Source organism: Cetorhinus maximus, chromosome 2 (genome assembly GCF_964194155.1).
Source record: "Cetorhinus maximus chromosome 2, sCetMax3.hap1.1, whole genome shotgun sequence".
In the NCBI taxonomy this organism is placed as follows: Eukaryota; Metazoa; Chordata; class Chondrichthyes; order Lamniformes; family Cetorhinidae; genus Cetorhinus; species Cetorhinus maximus.
The window spans coordinates 112,358,281-112,374,586 of NC_135880.1; the positions used below are offsets into that span (position 1 = coordinate 112,358,281).

Sequence of the window (16,306 nt, forward strand, 5' to 3'; positions counted from 1 at the left end):
GCTTGCCCGGTAAAAAACAAAGGAACCTAACACCGGCTTTATCATCGATTCCTATGGGAACCCATGATCCACTTGTTGTTTCAAAGTTGTGATTTTCAGGAATGCAACCACAACTGTGAGGGCTTACTGTATAGAATGAAATTTTAACTGAGATATTGCAGTGACCTTCAAAGCTCTAAAACCACAGCCTCATTTGCAAAATACATCTCTGCTCATTTCTGAATTTCTATGAATTGATACCTAATTTATTTATTTCTGCTAATCTGGGAATTGAATTGCAGAAATCATCTTACCTTTACACCCTGAATAAGGCCATTCATCAAAAACGTATGCTTGGGAAAGGTTTCATGCAGGACCTGTCAAGAAGAGAGTAAAAATATTAGATGTACAAGAGACAGAACCTAGTAAATGCTTAGATTTACAAAATAAAAACATTTACTATCAACAGTTTCCAATTTTTCATGCTTTAATTTAGTTTGGCAGCAGCCATGTTTGTACAGTGATCTATGCAAACACTTCACTAGTTATGCTGAGAAATTTTATATGACAGTAGCAACATTCCCTCCAATTCTTTTTGAGTGTAAGGGTGATTTATTTAAATGCACAGCCCTATTAATTTTTTTTGTGTGGTTGAGCACAGATGATAAGCTAAAGGGACTGATTTAAACATGGCAATTTTCGGGCTGCTTGCACAGTCACACATTTTACAGGGAACACGGATTAACATTGAAGACCAGAAAAGCATTGTCACACAAAACCTGGTCCAATATAGAATGCACAAATGTCATAAGAAAGTATACAGAGGTTTTGTTTAATTTTATACCAACACTGAGCCAGCATGCTATAACATGGACTCTATATTTACAAGTTAATTAACAACCTTCCCTATTTCCCAGTAATGGCACATTAGCAAACATACTTCCCTTTAAGTGGATAAAAGAAAATTACTGCGGATGCTGGAAATCTGAAATAAAAACAGAAAATGCTGGAAAAACTCAGCAGGTCTGACAGCATCTATGGAAAAAGAGACAGAGTTAACGTTTCGAGTCCGTATGCCCCTTCTTCAGAGCTAAAGAGAAGTAGAAATGTGATGGATTTTATACTGTTTAAGAGGAAGTGGTGCAGGTGGAACAACATAGAAGGTCAGGGATAGGTGACAGCTAAAGAGGGATTGACAAAGATGTCATGGACACAAAACAAAGGGAGTGTTAATGGTAGCGGTGAAGAGTAAAGAAGGTGCTGAGAGTGGCATAAAGCTAAGATAGCAGAAGGTGTTAACAGCAGAACTAAGGTCAGCACTTGTGAAAGCAAAACATAAAAACATGTGACACAGATGGCCCTGTGGGGGGAGGGAGAAATGGATAAAAAATTAACAAATCATTAAATATAAGAAAAAATAATAAATAAATGAAAATAAATACATAAAAATTGGATTTAAAAAAGGAGTCAAGAGGGAGGAAAGAATTCACAGTCTGAAGTTGTGGAACTCAATGCTAAGTCCAGAAGGCTGTAAAGTGCCTAACTGGAAGATAAGGTGCTGTTCCTCCAGTTTGTGTTGGGCTTCACTGGAACATTGCAGCAGGCCAAGGGCAGACATGTGGGCATGAGAGCAGGATGATGTGTTGAAATGGCAAGCAACAGGAAGGTCTGGGTCATGATTGCGGACTGAGCGAAGGTGTTCTGCAAAGCAGTCACCTAATCTGCATTTAGTCTCCCCAATGTAGAGGAGGTCGCATTGGGAGCAGCGAATACAGTAGATCAAATTGAAGGAGGTGCAAGTGAAGCGCTGCTTCACCTGAAAGCAGAGTTTGGGGCCTTGAATGGTGAGGAAGGAAGTAAAGGGGCAGGTGTTGCACCTTCTGTGATTGCATGGGAAGGTGCATGGGAAGTGGATGAGGAGTTGGGGGTGATGGACGATTGGACCAGGGTGTCACGGAGGGAGCGGTCCCTATGGAATGCTGACAGGGGGAGGGGGGCTGGCAGAAATGGCGGAGGGTGACCCTTTGAATGCAGAGGCTGGCAGGGTGAACAGTGAGGACAAGGGGGACCCTATCATGGTTTTGGGAGGGAGGAGAAGGGTGAGGGCAGAGGTGCAGGACATGGTTTGGATGCGGTTGAGGGCCCCGTCAGCCACAGTAGGGGGAAACCCCGGTTAAGGAAAAAGAAAGACATGTTAGAAGCGTGGTTTTAGAAGGCTGCATCATCAGAACAGATGCGATGGAGGCGAAAGAACTGAGAGAATGGGATGGAGTCCTTACAGGAAGCAGTATGTGAGGAGCTGTAGCTGAGGTAGCTGTGGGAGTCGGTGGACATGTAATGAGTACTGGTGGACAGTCTATCACCAGAAATGGAGACAGGTGTCAAGGAAGAGAAGGGAAGTGTTGGAGATGGTCTATGTGAAGGAGAGAGGGGAGTGGAAATTGGAAGCAAAAAAAAAAATCAATAAATTTTTCCAGGTCCAGACCAGAGCATGAAGCGGCACTGAAACGCAGTCATTGATGTACCAAAGAGTTGTGGGAGGGGCCCGAGCAGGACGGAAAAAGGAATGTTCCACGTAGCCCACGAAAAGACAAGCATAACTGGGGCCCATGCGAGTACCCATAGCCACACCTTTTATATGGAGGAAGTGAGACAAATTTAGGGAGAAATTGTTCAGTGAGAAAACAAGTTCAGCCAGGTGGAGGATGGGGATTGTTCAGGCCTCTATGCAAGGAAAAAGCACAGAGCCCTCAGACCATCCTGGTGGGGGATGGAGGTGTGGAGGGATTGGATGTCCATGGTAGGGGAGGCGGTTAGGGCCAGGAAGCTGGAAATCGTTGATATGATATAGGGCATCAGGGGAATCATGAATGTAGGTGGGGAAAGACTGGACAAGGGGAGAGAGAATGGGGTTAAGATAGGAAGAAATACATTCCGTGGGGCAAGGACAGGCTGAAACGATGGGTCTACTGGAACAGTCCTGTTTCTGGATTTTGGAAAGGAGCTAGAGCGGGCTGTGCGGGGTTGGGAGAATGTGAGGGTGGAAGCTGTGGAGGGAAGATCTCCGGAGGAGATGAGGTCACTGACAGTCCGGGAAACAATGGCTTGATGTTTGGTGGTGGGGTCATGGTCCAGGGAGAGGTAGGATTGAGAGTTGGTGCTCAGTACTCCAGACAACAAGAGTACCACCCTTGTTGGCAGGTCTGATAAAGTCAGGGTTTAAGTGGCATTAGACTATAATATACTACTTAATTTGCTAAGTAATTCTATTCTGTCCACAAGTGTGTTCCTGACCTCCTTGTCACTTGCCACTTTAACTCCTTCCATCTATTCCCATTCCAGTCTCTGTTTGGGTTCCTGCACTGTTGCCAACAAGCTCAGGAATAATGATGCTTGTTCTCCTGAGAATCTGCAGTCTTCTGCTTGGAACACTGACTTTAGTAACATCAGAATTAAATATATTCCTCTCCCTCTACTGGAAGACTACACAATAGAAAAGCAAAGCTAAGATCACCTTGGCGAGGCAAGGGAAAAAAAAATCCAAAATGTGCAAATTGCGAGAATATTGAAATGGTTAATCTGAGGAAGAGGAGGAGAAAATGAGTTGCGGGAGGAAGGAATGAACTGCAGATGCAGTTCGTTTAGAAAATGCTGGAAACAAGCCAGAAAATGAAACAAGTAAACAGTCTGGCCACTGATTGTTATCACCGGAATTATGTTCCGGCAAAAAATCTGCACTCATAAACATTACTCCACCTTGGCTGTTTTTCTCTCTACCACCCAACAACTTTGACGGATTCATCTTCTCAACCCCAGCATCAACATCACTTCAAAGAGAGAGACTATCTGGTCAATTATCTCATTGATGTTCGCAGTTCCTGGCTATATGCAACACGGTTGCTGCGTTTCCCTACCTTACGACAGTGACTACAATTCACAAGCACTTAAATGGCTGTGAAGCACTTTGGTTCTCCACAAGGAGACAAAAGATCCAATAGAAACAGGAAATGCAGGCAGTACTCAGTAGGTCAGCAGCATGCGGGGAAAAGAAAGTTAACTTTTCACGTCTGTGTTTTGCTGAAAGGTCATAGGCACGAAATATTCACTCTGTTTTTCTCTGCACAGATGCTGCCTGACTGGCTGAGTATTTCCAGTATTTTCTGTTATTTCAGATTTCCAGCATTCACAGTATTTTGTTTCTGTAATAATAAAAAATGCAACTACTTTATTTTGTTTCTTTAATTCTAGCACTTTCTGCTTCTGTTCAAATGTTCCAACCATTACGATCAAAATAACATTCACTAATTTTAATAGGCTTTTATTGGGGGAAACTTGTTTTGTCCAATATACCCAACTGTCTGGAGAAATCACATCCATTTAAGAGGAATGCATGAGAGATCACTGCGGCACCCCTCTGTATATTACTGCCATCATCAACCATGACGATTATCAATTAAAAACGTCCTTAACAGGTCCGCAGCTCAGAAACACAGAAAACATAGGAAATAGGAGAAGGAGGTCATTTGGCCCTTTGAGCCTGCTCTGCCATTCAATATGGTCATTGCTGATCCTCTATCTCAATGCCATACTCCCGCTCTCCCCCCATACCATTAGACACCTTTGGAGTGCAGAAATCTATTTCCTTTTTAAATATATTCAGTGGCTTGGCATCCACAGCCTTCTGTGGTGGAAAATTCCACAGGTTCACCACCCTGAGTGAAGAAGTTTCTCCTCATCAGTCCTAAATAAAGCCATAACACCATAAGACGTAGGAGAAGTAAGCCATTCGGCCCATCACATCTGTTCTGCCATTCAATGAGATCATGACTGGTCTGATGATCCTCAACTCCACTTTCCTGCCTTTTCCCGATAACCCTCGATTCCCTTACTGAGTAAAAATCTGTCTATCTCAGCCTTGAATATACTTAATGACCCAACCTCTACAGGTCTCTGCAGTAATTTCACAGATTCACTACTCAGAAGAAATTCCTCCTCTTCTGTCTTAAATGGGCGACCCCTCACTGAGATTAAGCCCTCCGGTCCTCGACTCTACCACAAGGGGAAACAACCTCTCAGCATCTCCTCTGTCAAGCCCCCAAAGAATCTTACATGTTTCAATAAGGTTGCCTCTCATTCTTCTAAACTCCAATGAGTACAGGCCCAACCTACTCAACCTGATCCCATAAGAAAATCCCTCCATACCCAGGATCGACCTAGTAAACCTTCTTTGGACTGCCTCCAATGCTCATATATCTTTCCTTAAATAAGAGAACCAAAACTGTTCACAGTATTCTAGGTGTGGTCTAACTAGTGCCTTGTATAGTTTTAGCAAGACCTCCCTATTTTTGTACTCCATTCCCTTTGAAATAAAGGCTAACATTCCATTTGCCTTGCCTATTATCTGAAATTATATGCTAGCTTTTTGTGATTCATGCACGAGGACCCCAAATCCCTCTGTGCTGCTGCTTTCTGCAGTCTTTCTCCATTTCAATAATATTCAGCTCCTCTATTCTTCCTGCCAAAGTGTATAACTTCACATTTTCCCACATTATTCTATCTGCCACATTTTTGCCCACTCACGTAACCTGTCTATATCCCTCTGTAGACTCTGTCATCCTCACATTTGCCTTCCCACCTACTTTTGTGTCATCCACAAACTTGGCGACAGTACATTCACTTCCCTCATCCAAGTCATTAATATATATTGTAAATAATTATGGCCCCAGTACTGATCCCTGTGGCACACCTAGTTACAGGTGGCCATCCTGAAAATGCCCCCCTTATCCCAACTCTGTCTCCTATTAGTTAGCCAATCCTCTATCCATGCTAATATACTACCCCCAACACCACAGGCTCTTATCTTATTAAGTAGCCTTATGTGCGGTACCTTACTGAATGCTTTTTGGAAATCCAAATATAATACATCTACTGGTTACCCTTTATCTATCCTGCTTGTTACCTCCTCAAAAGAATTCTAATAAATTTGTCAGATTTCCCCTTCACGAAGCCATACTGACTCCACTTGATTATATTATGTATTTCTAAATGCTCTGCTATTACATTCTTTATAATAGACTCCAACATTTTCCCAATGACACGTGTTAAGCTAGCTGGCCTACTGTTAACTGTTTATTGCCACCCTCCTTTTTTGAATAAGGGTATTACATTGACAGTCTTCCAATCCTCTTTTCCAGGATCTAAGGATTCTTGGAAGATTAGTACCAGTGTATCCACTATCTCTGTAGCTACTTCCTTTAATATCCTAGGATGCAACCCATCAGGTTCAGGGGACTTCTCAGCCTTTAGCCCCATTAGTTCCCCTAGAACTTTTTTTCTCGAGATAGTTATTGTATTTATTCCCTCACCACCACACCCCCATCCTTTCCCCCCTTGATTATTTAGTAATTTTGGAATGCTATTAGTGTCTTCTACCATGAAGACTGATGCAAAGCATTTATTCAACTTCTCTGCCATTTCCTAATTCCCTATTATGATGTCCCCAGCCTCATTCTCTAACGGGCCTAAGTTCACTTTGGCCTCCATCTTCCTTTTTATATATTTAAAGAAGCTCTTACTGTCTGCTTTTATATTACTTGCTCGCTTACCCTCAAAGTTTATTTTCTCCCTCTTTTCTTTGGTCATCTTTTGCTGGCTTTTAAAACTTTCCCAATCCTCTGGCTTACCACTAATCTTTGCCACATTGTATGTTTCTTCTTTCACTTTGATACCATCCTTAACTTCCTTGGTGCACCACGGCTGGTTTGTCCCCTTCCTACAATCCTTCTTCCTCACTGGGATATATCTTTTTTGTGAGTCATGAACTATTTTCTTAAACATCTGCCATTGTTCATCAACCATCTTTTCTGCTAAAGTGCTTTCCCAGTCCACTCCACTCCAGCCAACTCTGCCCTCATTCCTTTGTAATTACCCTTATTTAAGTTTAGCACAGTTGTTTCCGAACTAAGTTTCTCACTCTCAAACTGAATGAATTCTACCATGTTATGGTTGCTGTTTCCGAGGGGATCTTTTACTCTGAGATCATTCATTAAACCTGCCTCATTAGACATTATCAGATCCAAAATAGCCTGATTCCTGGTTGGATCCACAACATATTGTTCTAGCAAACTGTCCCAAATACACGATGAATTCTTGCTCGTGGCTACCTCTGCCAATTTGATTTTCCCAATCTACATGAAGATTAAAGTCACCCATGATTAATGCACTGCCTTTTTTTACATGCCCTCATTATCTCCTGATTTATTCTCTGTCCTGAGGTATAGCTATTGTTCGGGACCTATAGACTATTCCCACTAGTGTCTTCTTCCCGTTACTTCTTACCTCCACCCATATGGATTCTACGTCTTCTGATCTAAGATCCTTTCTTGCTATCGTACTTATTCCATCTCGTACTAACAAAGCTACCCCACCATCCTTTCCTTCCTGCCTGTCCTTTCGAAAAGTCACATGCCTCTTGAATATCTAGTTCCCAGCTTTGATCTCATTGTAACCATGTCTCCGTAAGATCATACCCATTAACCTCTATTTAATTCATTTATTTTGTTCCAAATACTACATGCATTTAAGTAAAGAACCATTAATTTTGCCTTTTTACCATTTTTTCCCCCCCTTTGACTCCATTTGTTGTTTTTTCTAATGTTTGTAAACTCTGGGTATCATTGCCTAAATAGCTGCCCTGCAATGCTACCATATCCTTTTGCTTTGTAAGCCTACGTATCCCCTTTCCAGAACCCTCCCCCCACTTTATTTACTTTAAAGCCCTCTCTATAGCCCTAATTATTCGATTTGCCAGAACACTGGTCCCTGCACGGTTCAAGTGAAGTCCGTCCTACTGGAACAGCTCCCTTCTACACCAGTACTGGTGCCAGTGCCCCATGAACTGAAGCCCATTCCCCCCCACCAATCTTTGAGCCACGCATTTAACTCCTTGACTTTATTTACCCTATGCCAATGTGCCCGTGGCTCAGGTAGGAATCCCGAGATTATTGCCTTGGGGGTTCTGCTTTTTAAATTTAGCTCCTAACTGTTTAAATTCTTTCAGCAGATCCTCCTTTCTAGTCCTATCAATGTCGTTGGTACCAACGTGGACTATGACAACTGGATCCCTGCTCTTCCACTCCAAGTTCCTCTCCCGTCCTGAGATGTCCTTAACCCTGGCACCGAGCAGGCAACACAGCCTTCGGGACTCTCGCTCATGGTTGCAGAGAACAGTATCTATCTCCCTAATTATGTTGTGCCCTACCACTACTACGTTCCTATTTCCTCCTCCCGCTTGAATGGCTCCCTGTATCACGGTGCCATAGTCAGTTTGCTTATCCTCATCGGACTGAGGGAGTGCCGCACTGTTGGAGGTGCTGTCTTTCAGGGTGAGAAGTTAAACTGAGTCCGTCCAACCAGATGGATGTCAAAGATCCCAAGGCATGGGGAGGAGGAGAGGGGGATGGAGAGTGGGATGGGAAATAATGAGGAAGGTGAGAGGAAGACAGGAACATGGGAAGGAGAGCAGAGGGGTGGCGTTACCAGCTACAGCTGCATCCAGTATCTCATGCCTGTGAAATCGTTCCATCGTCCTGTGCAATCGGCAGTCAGTCCCGTCCTGCCTTCCTTGTAGTCTACCCTGCATCCTGAGACTATGACCCTTTGTTCTAGGCCCCCACAGCCGGAGGAAATATCATCGCTGCATCCAGTCTGCCTATTCCTGTCAAAATTCTAAATGTTTCAATGAGATCTCCTCTCATTCTTCTAAACTTCAGTGAATACAGGCCTAGTCGGCCCAATCTCTCCTCATACAACAATCCTGCCATCCCAGGAATCAGTCTGGTGAACCTTAGCTGAATTCCCTCTATGGCAAGCATATCCTTTCTTAGGTAAGACGACCAAAACTGCACACAATACTCCAGGTGTGGTCTCACCAAGGACCTGTACAGCTGCAGTAAGACATCCTTGCTCCTGTACTCATGGTACTATAGGTAACAAAGTTTTCAGTTATTACTTTGACTGTATCACCAGCTATTACAGTACATTCTGGTTTCCATAAGATCAGTTCTATGTTACACTTCTGCCTTTTGCCAAAACATTGATTTTTTTTTAATGACTTTGACTTGTGGTAAGAATAAACAGTACGGATGCACTTTTTAAACTCAGATTAAAATAATCCAGATTTTTATTTTGCAAAGCAATACTTGTTCATGTATCTCAATTTAACAAAGACAGGAGATGCATTCTGACACAACGTTAAAAAGGACGACATGTTCAAACTTTCCAATTCCAATAACTTAAATGGTCCAAATCTTCCGATATGCAAAGAGGTCTCTGACACAATTTCGGAATTAGGAATAGCAGTAGGCCATTCGGCTCCTCGAGCCTGCTGTTAAATCGCGGATGCTCATCGGGACCCTGAGGAAGTCCCGACATGCACACATCCCTGGTACTTACATGGGAAGTTTAAACTCCGGATTGTTGGTTTGACCCTGGCCAGATTGCTCTGTGATTCCAAGGACAATGGGATCAGATGGCCACATCCACGGATACTTGGGTGCATTTCTGCTAGTCACACTGGTTTTTATACAAATTTGCTTAGAGTTTTTCACAGCAGGTATACAGCCAGTATAACTCTAAGTAAATAAACTGGAGTCTCAAAGCTCTCCAATACGCCCAGCAATGTTCACCCACCTTTCCGGCAACATTCCCCCCACCTGCTTCCTGACAATGTTCAGACCCCATCCTGGCTCACCTCACACCCCTGGACAGTGTTCAAACCCTGCAGAAACCCCCCCCAATCTAACTCAAGTCCCTGAATCCCTAGCTCCTGTGGTGAGGCTGTGCAGTGTTGGGGGTGACAACTCCATTTAGAACAACGTAAGCCAATGAATTGAAGGTGGACTTTAAGGGGCGTCTTCAGTTTGAGAAGAGAAAAAGCAGCGCGGCTGCACTGAAATTACATCCAACAATTGGCTTCCTGGCTCAGTTCGTCCATGTATCCCCGCTGGAACAAGTATCGGAATGTGCAAAAACTTTAGTGTAAAATGGTAAATGGGCTCATTAAATTGCAATCAGTGTCGGATGCACCCGCTCCGATGCTGACAAAGATTTGGGTCCATGTCTCATCGGATAGTGCCTCCCCCATAAATAACATTGTTATTCCAATAGAACTTTAGTGAAATATGGCTAAATTACTGATACTCCTGACCCAAGACCTAGCTGGAGACAGTGGGCAGTGTCAAATAAACACCAGACTTGCACACTGAAATTGGGTGGTGGTGGTGGCAGCGATGTGGGTGGGGGAATGTAGAATGGAAGATTGTTGAATGAAGCAACTCCATCTTGTCACTACAAAGGAAAAACATTGCTGTAAACTATGATAACCAACTCTCACAAATAGTCAGCACTTTTTATTTCACATATCATTGAATGTTTTAAAACACATCTGTGTATCAACACAGTTGCAGCTAACAGTAACAGACCAGGTGAAAACTCATTTAATTCAGGGGATTAAGTTATTGTCCTCAAAAAACTGGTCAATGAGATAACCAGTCAATATGTTTTAGTGTGGCTGTTTGAGAGATAAATGTTTGCCAAGAATCTAAAAACATTCCCTTGCTCTTGGAATAAATAATGCCATGGGATCTTTTACAACTATCTGAATAGACAGATAGGACATTGATTTAATGTTTCATCTGAAAAGATAATCACAGACAACGCAGAATAATTTAGCATCAACGCAGATTAGATGCTCCAATCTTGCAGAGTACTTGAACCCAAGGCATTTTGACTGTGAGGTGAAAGTGTCACCAATAAGTCAAGTTAATGGTTATGACGTAGAAGTTATATCTTTGTTAATATCCAAAAATGTAAGCATAGGTAACATTAGATTAGGAATTCGACAACACAATAGTGATTTAATTAAAGGAAACAAATTAGGAATTTAAAATAAATGAGTAAATTTTGGTAGATTATCAGAACGGTAACAGCATAGGGATGCTGCAGCATGAAATATTCTGCAAGGTCGTTCAACTCATGTCTTCATAAAATTGGATGTTATCAATCCAACTGTTCTGTGCACATTTTCTCAATTTGTAATTCACAGCTCTACCTACAGGGAGTTAAGCTGTTTCAAGCTACATGCTAAAATATTATTAACACAGAAATATCCTACAAGTTAGTTTATTCATTGTCGGTCTATTGATAGATGTTTGAGTAGAGTGAGATCCCACAACTCTGGTTAGCAGTCACCAGGGATCAGTTACTCTTTTCAAAAATACCAGTCATTGTTACTTTTAATCAATCTATTATGATTTTGACCTGAGAATACCTTTCAATCAAGGCTGCGATCTTATTTATTTATTCATTCGTTGGATGTGAGCACCTCTGGCAAAGCCAGCATCTATTGCCCATCACTAATTGCCCTTCAAGGTGATGGTGACAGCTGGTTAAGCTTTCAGAGAATGGTTAAGAATCAACTACATTGCTCTTTGTCCAGGTAAGGATGGCAGATTTCCTTCTCCAAAGGGCATTCATGAACCAGTTCGGTTTCTCCGACAATTCAGTAGTTGCATGGTTACCATTGCTGGTACTAGCTTTTTACACTAGATTTATTTAATTAACTGAACTTGAACTCTCCCAGTTGCTGTGGTAAAATCTGAACTCATGTTTCAAGATAGTCAAGGCCCCTGGATTATGCTACTGTACACAATCATATTAAACAGCAATTAAAATAAATATCCTAGACCGAACAATCTTATACTTGAGTATTTATGCAGAACTAGTCAGGGAAGCCAACCTTAAAACAATCCAAATGATGAGCAGCACAGATTTTAAAAAATAAAGTTTCTTTCCGATCATTATTTTTTTAAAAAAAACAATTAAGTCTCCAACACGTTCTAGAATATGTTCTATATTGAGGCACTATATAAATGTAAACTGTTATTCTCACACTATTCGCCTCCTCCCCAGTTTCTCTCCTCTTCGGCTAAGGTGGTGACTCATACTAGAATGTGGTTGCATGGTCACCAGCAGCCCAGAATTTATAGCGGATGTGGGTGTTCTGCCCCAGCTAAAGCCATTTATATTGACTGTATTCTACAAATTCGTGTCTGTAATTGTCATTCTTCTTTCTCTGCACCCAATAAATTACCATGGTCAGCAGCAAAGGATCCCAAACAGCTGCTCACAAGCTTTTGCGGACATTTGAACAGAGACTTGCTCTAATCGGACATCTGTTCCAATGCAACACCCTCTACAGATCTGTGGAGTCTACGAGCAGGGCAAGAAACAACGTGGCTCTTCAACCAGATTAAAGAATCCTCACAGATACGGGTGGCTTCAATTTTAATTCCATATAAGTGAATGGATTTTGAGTAGGCTAAAATCAGGCCCACAGAGCCTAAATCAGGAAGTATAAATTATTAAATCAGGTACAGAATGTGAAATAAAGATTGGGAAGACAGTGGGGTTGAGAGAGAGAGCAGAGACAAAAAAACTCCAACACTAACATCTGGAGGAATGAGACTCCACACATGAAATTAAATTTCGGGGCCAGAAAAGTTGTTTGGAAGTAATAATCACATCACATCATTAAAAAACTCCCTTACTTCCAAATGCCCTAAATTTCTCTGCCATATTTAGTGAGTAATTAGTGTGTAATTATCCTATATTAAATGTCTTTCAATTGTCAGGTCTGTTGGACATGTTCCGTTGTAGCGCAGTCTGTGGAGCAGCAGGGTAATTTGGACAGCAATCTCGAGATCTCCGTGTTTAACTGCAGATGTGCAGGCTCCAGAAGTCACTGCCTGATTAACCCCATAACAAAAGTGAGTGCTAACAAATTTACAGTTATTATTAATGCAAAACCTAAATCAAAATAACTGGAGATAAAAATGATCTTAGGTGAATGACCTGTTAAGCTGAGAGTTTTTTTTAAAACTTTGCTCAGAGCACAGTTTACTTACATATAGCTTAGACAATAAATGATTCTTTAAAGTTGTAAATGTCTGTTTAAAGAGTGATGTTTCTGCCTCAGGGACTTAAAACGGGTCAAATGTCTGCCCCTTTAATCACCTTATATTTCTATGAACTTACCTAAATGAAGCTGAATATCCTGAAAGGTGGAATATCACATCTTTTCAGGACCAAGTACTCATTTTTCCAATTTGACTGAACCATAATAAAAACAATGGTCTTAAATAAACTTGTTTGATCTTGCAGTGTCAGTCAGACTCAAAGCAGTTACAGTATTGGCAGATAAATAGGCTGCCCAAAGTTTGGAAAAATTAGTAAGGGGGGGGCGGGAGGAGGAGTGGGTAGAGGGTGCAAAAAGGAAAGAAAGAGAAAATATGTTACCAACATGCTTCCTCTCCTGTATCATTTTACAAGGGGATATCTGAATTCAGGTTAATCTATAGAATCTAAGAACTACAATTTGTTAAAAGTCAAACCTGAAGTAATATTTTGTTGACCAAACTACAGCTGATGTTTTGCAGCACCATACATGTTCCTAGGCAAGATATAACAGACCAAGGTGCAAGTAACTAGGAACTTTTCTTTGAAACAAAACAAACATGAGTTGGGAAAAACAAGAGCGTTTGAGGCAGTCCCAATGGAAAAGGTTTTATCTCAATTTAGCATGGTAATGAAGGTTGCCAAATTGCCACAACTGTTTTGAGGTCAAACTGCACTTAATCACATGTTAAATTTGGGTTCCAGCAGGTCCACAAGCTCCAGACATCATTACAGCCTTAATCCAAACATGAATAAAAGAGCTGCATTCCAGACATGCGGGAAGTGTAACGTCAAGGAGTCACTGTAAAAATTAAATTAAATGGGAATCAGAGAGAAAACTCTCCACTGGTTGAAGTCATACCTAACACAAAGGGAGGTGGCTGCAGTGCTGGAGGCCAATCGTCTCAGTCCCTGGACATTGGCGGAGTTCCTCATGGCAATGGCCAACATCCTACCATCTTCAGCTGCTTCATCAGTGAGCTTCCCTCTATCATATGGTCAGTGGGATATTCACTGATGATTCATCTCGCATGCAGCAAGATTTAGATAATATCCAGGCTTGGGCTTTAAGTGGCGAGTAACATCAGAAACGCACAAGAATCATCACCGACAAAACAGAGTCTAACCACCTCCCAGATACATTCAATGGTTTTACCATTGTCACAACTCGCTGGGGATAGTGCGTTGTGGAATCAAGCCCCACCTCCTCGAGCCGTGACAAATGAGAAGTTTAACCAGACCACCAAATTCCAGTTCTACGTAACAGTTTAGTTTAGGTTAAAAGAATACGAGCACCAGGTGTGTAAACTTAACAAGTAAATAACTGTTTATTAAACAAATTGTCTGTGGCCAGTAGCAAAATAAAGAAATATGAACTACTAACTTTTGACTCTATAAAAAAAACCCTCTCTTTCTCACACACACACACACGAGAGAGGTTTCACGTCTTTCCTCTTTTCAGGCTAGGAGCTGATCTACTGCACTACCCTCACACAAAACCTGACCACTTGGTCAGGAGCCAATCAAATGTCATCGCTAGGCAGTTCCCTCTTAAACCAGGTCTCCTTTCCAGCACCATTCTGTCCAACCTGGCACACACTGTTCCAGGAGATAGCAAAATTGTAGATTTTCTTCTTCCTGCTTTAGTGAACATCTCTTTAAACTGCAACCATGGAAGTTTTTAAAGCCACAGTCCAAGAAAAGAATAAAAATACGTTCTTTACACCATTAGCAAATCCCTCATCAACAACATCCTGGGAGCTACAACTCAGCAGAAGCATAAAAACTGTAGTTACAAATGCAGTCAGAAATTGGGAATTCTGCAGGAAGTAACTCACCAGTTGACTCCCCAAAGCCCTTCCCCCACCTACAGGCACATGTCAGGAGTGTGATGGAACACTCATCACTTGTCTAGAGCAACTTCAACAGTGAAGCAGTCTGCTTGTTCAGCACCCCAACCACTAACTTAAACATTCACTCCACTTTACTGCCAACATTACTGGTTCCACCTTGTACCATCTACAAGAGGTACTGCAGCAATTCCCCAAGGCTTCAATAGCATCTCCCAAACCCACCATCTCTACCACCTAGAAGCTTACTTAGCAGTTGCAACTTGGATGTGAGTCACCAGCTACTACAAAAGCAGATAGTTGTGCTCCCACTCTACGGTTGCAAAGAATGTAGAGATAAAGACAAAGTGTGATGAGGAACAACTTGGGAATTTGGTTACAGGTGGGAATCCAGTGAAGACGGGGGAGGATGTACTACTTTTTATACCTTTAATTGCCTCCAGTAGCTGGTAATTGTTCAAAAGGATTAATTAGGTCAGCAGTTGGTGATTGGTTGGTGAATTTTATGATTTTGTCTTTCTAAATGGTGGTCAGTTGTTTAAGCTGGTACTGGGAAGGTATAAGAATTGCATCAAATTTTTAGGTTAACTAGTTAAAATACTTAATATAACCACAGACAACAGCTGAGTGAGAGTTCTAAGCTAGAAGCCTAATTAGTTAAATAGAACACAAAGAGGAAAGGGCAGGTTATGTGTTACAGCTCTAGCATGTGGAGACTGGTGGTCACCAGTGTGATTCATGGCAACCACATCTGCAGTAAGTATCTGCAGCTCGAGAAACTTTGGTCCCAAGCTGATGAGCTGGAGTCCAAGGTTCAGGCACTGATGCATCAGAGAATTGGAAAGTTATCTGGACATATTGTTCCAGAGGCAGTCACACCCCTTAGGCTAGGTATTTCTGATTTAGTCCATGGTCAGGGACAGGAGGGTGTGACTGAGAGTGAGGCAAATATGCCGACCCAGAATATAACAATGGTTCCTGCAAATGCCCAACAGGTTTGAGATTCTTGCACCTTGTGTGGACAAGAGCGAGGTCTACAGAGTGGATGAGCAAACTGAAGTGGAAGGGGAAGGCTCAAGTTGTTGTGATGCATGTGAGTACTAATGACAGAGGTAGGACTAAGAGAGAGGTTCTGAGGGAGTATGAATAGCTAGTGCCTAAATTAAAAAGCACAACCACAAAAGTAATAATCTCTGGATTACTACCTGAGCCACAAGCAAATTGGCATAGAGTAAATAAGATCAGAGAGTCAAACGCACAGATCAAAGATTGGTGTGGGAGAAATGGGTGTTGGTTCATGGGGCATTAGCAACAGTACTAGGGAAAGAGGGAGCTGTACTGTTGGGATGCTTTTCACCTTTTCTGCACTGGGAACAGTGTCCTGGCAAGTCGCAAAATTAGCGCTGTACAGAGCACTTTAAATAGTATGGTAGGGGACGGGCTCATGCAAGTGGAGATTTGGA

General features: G+C 42.0%; 1 protein-coding gene across 2 annotated transcripts in view; it reads right to left on the bottom strand.

The window, feature by feature from the left end:
* LOC144696773 (hippocampus abundant transcript 1 protein-like) overlaps window positions 1-16,306 on the bottom strand; it is a 125,076-nt gene that overhangs the window by 69,222 nt on the left and 39,548 nt on the right. For both annotated transcript variants that reach the window (XM_078568503.1, XM_078568494.1), the window contains exon 3: window positions 294-356. In XM_078568503.1, coding sequence (XP_078424629.1) covers window positions 294-356 — 63 coding nt within the window. The remainder of the gene's footprint in view (window positions 1-293; window positions 357-16,306) is intronic.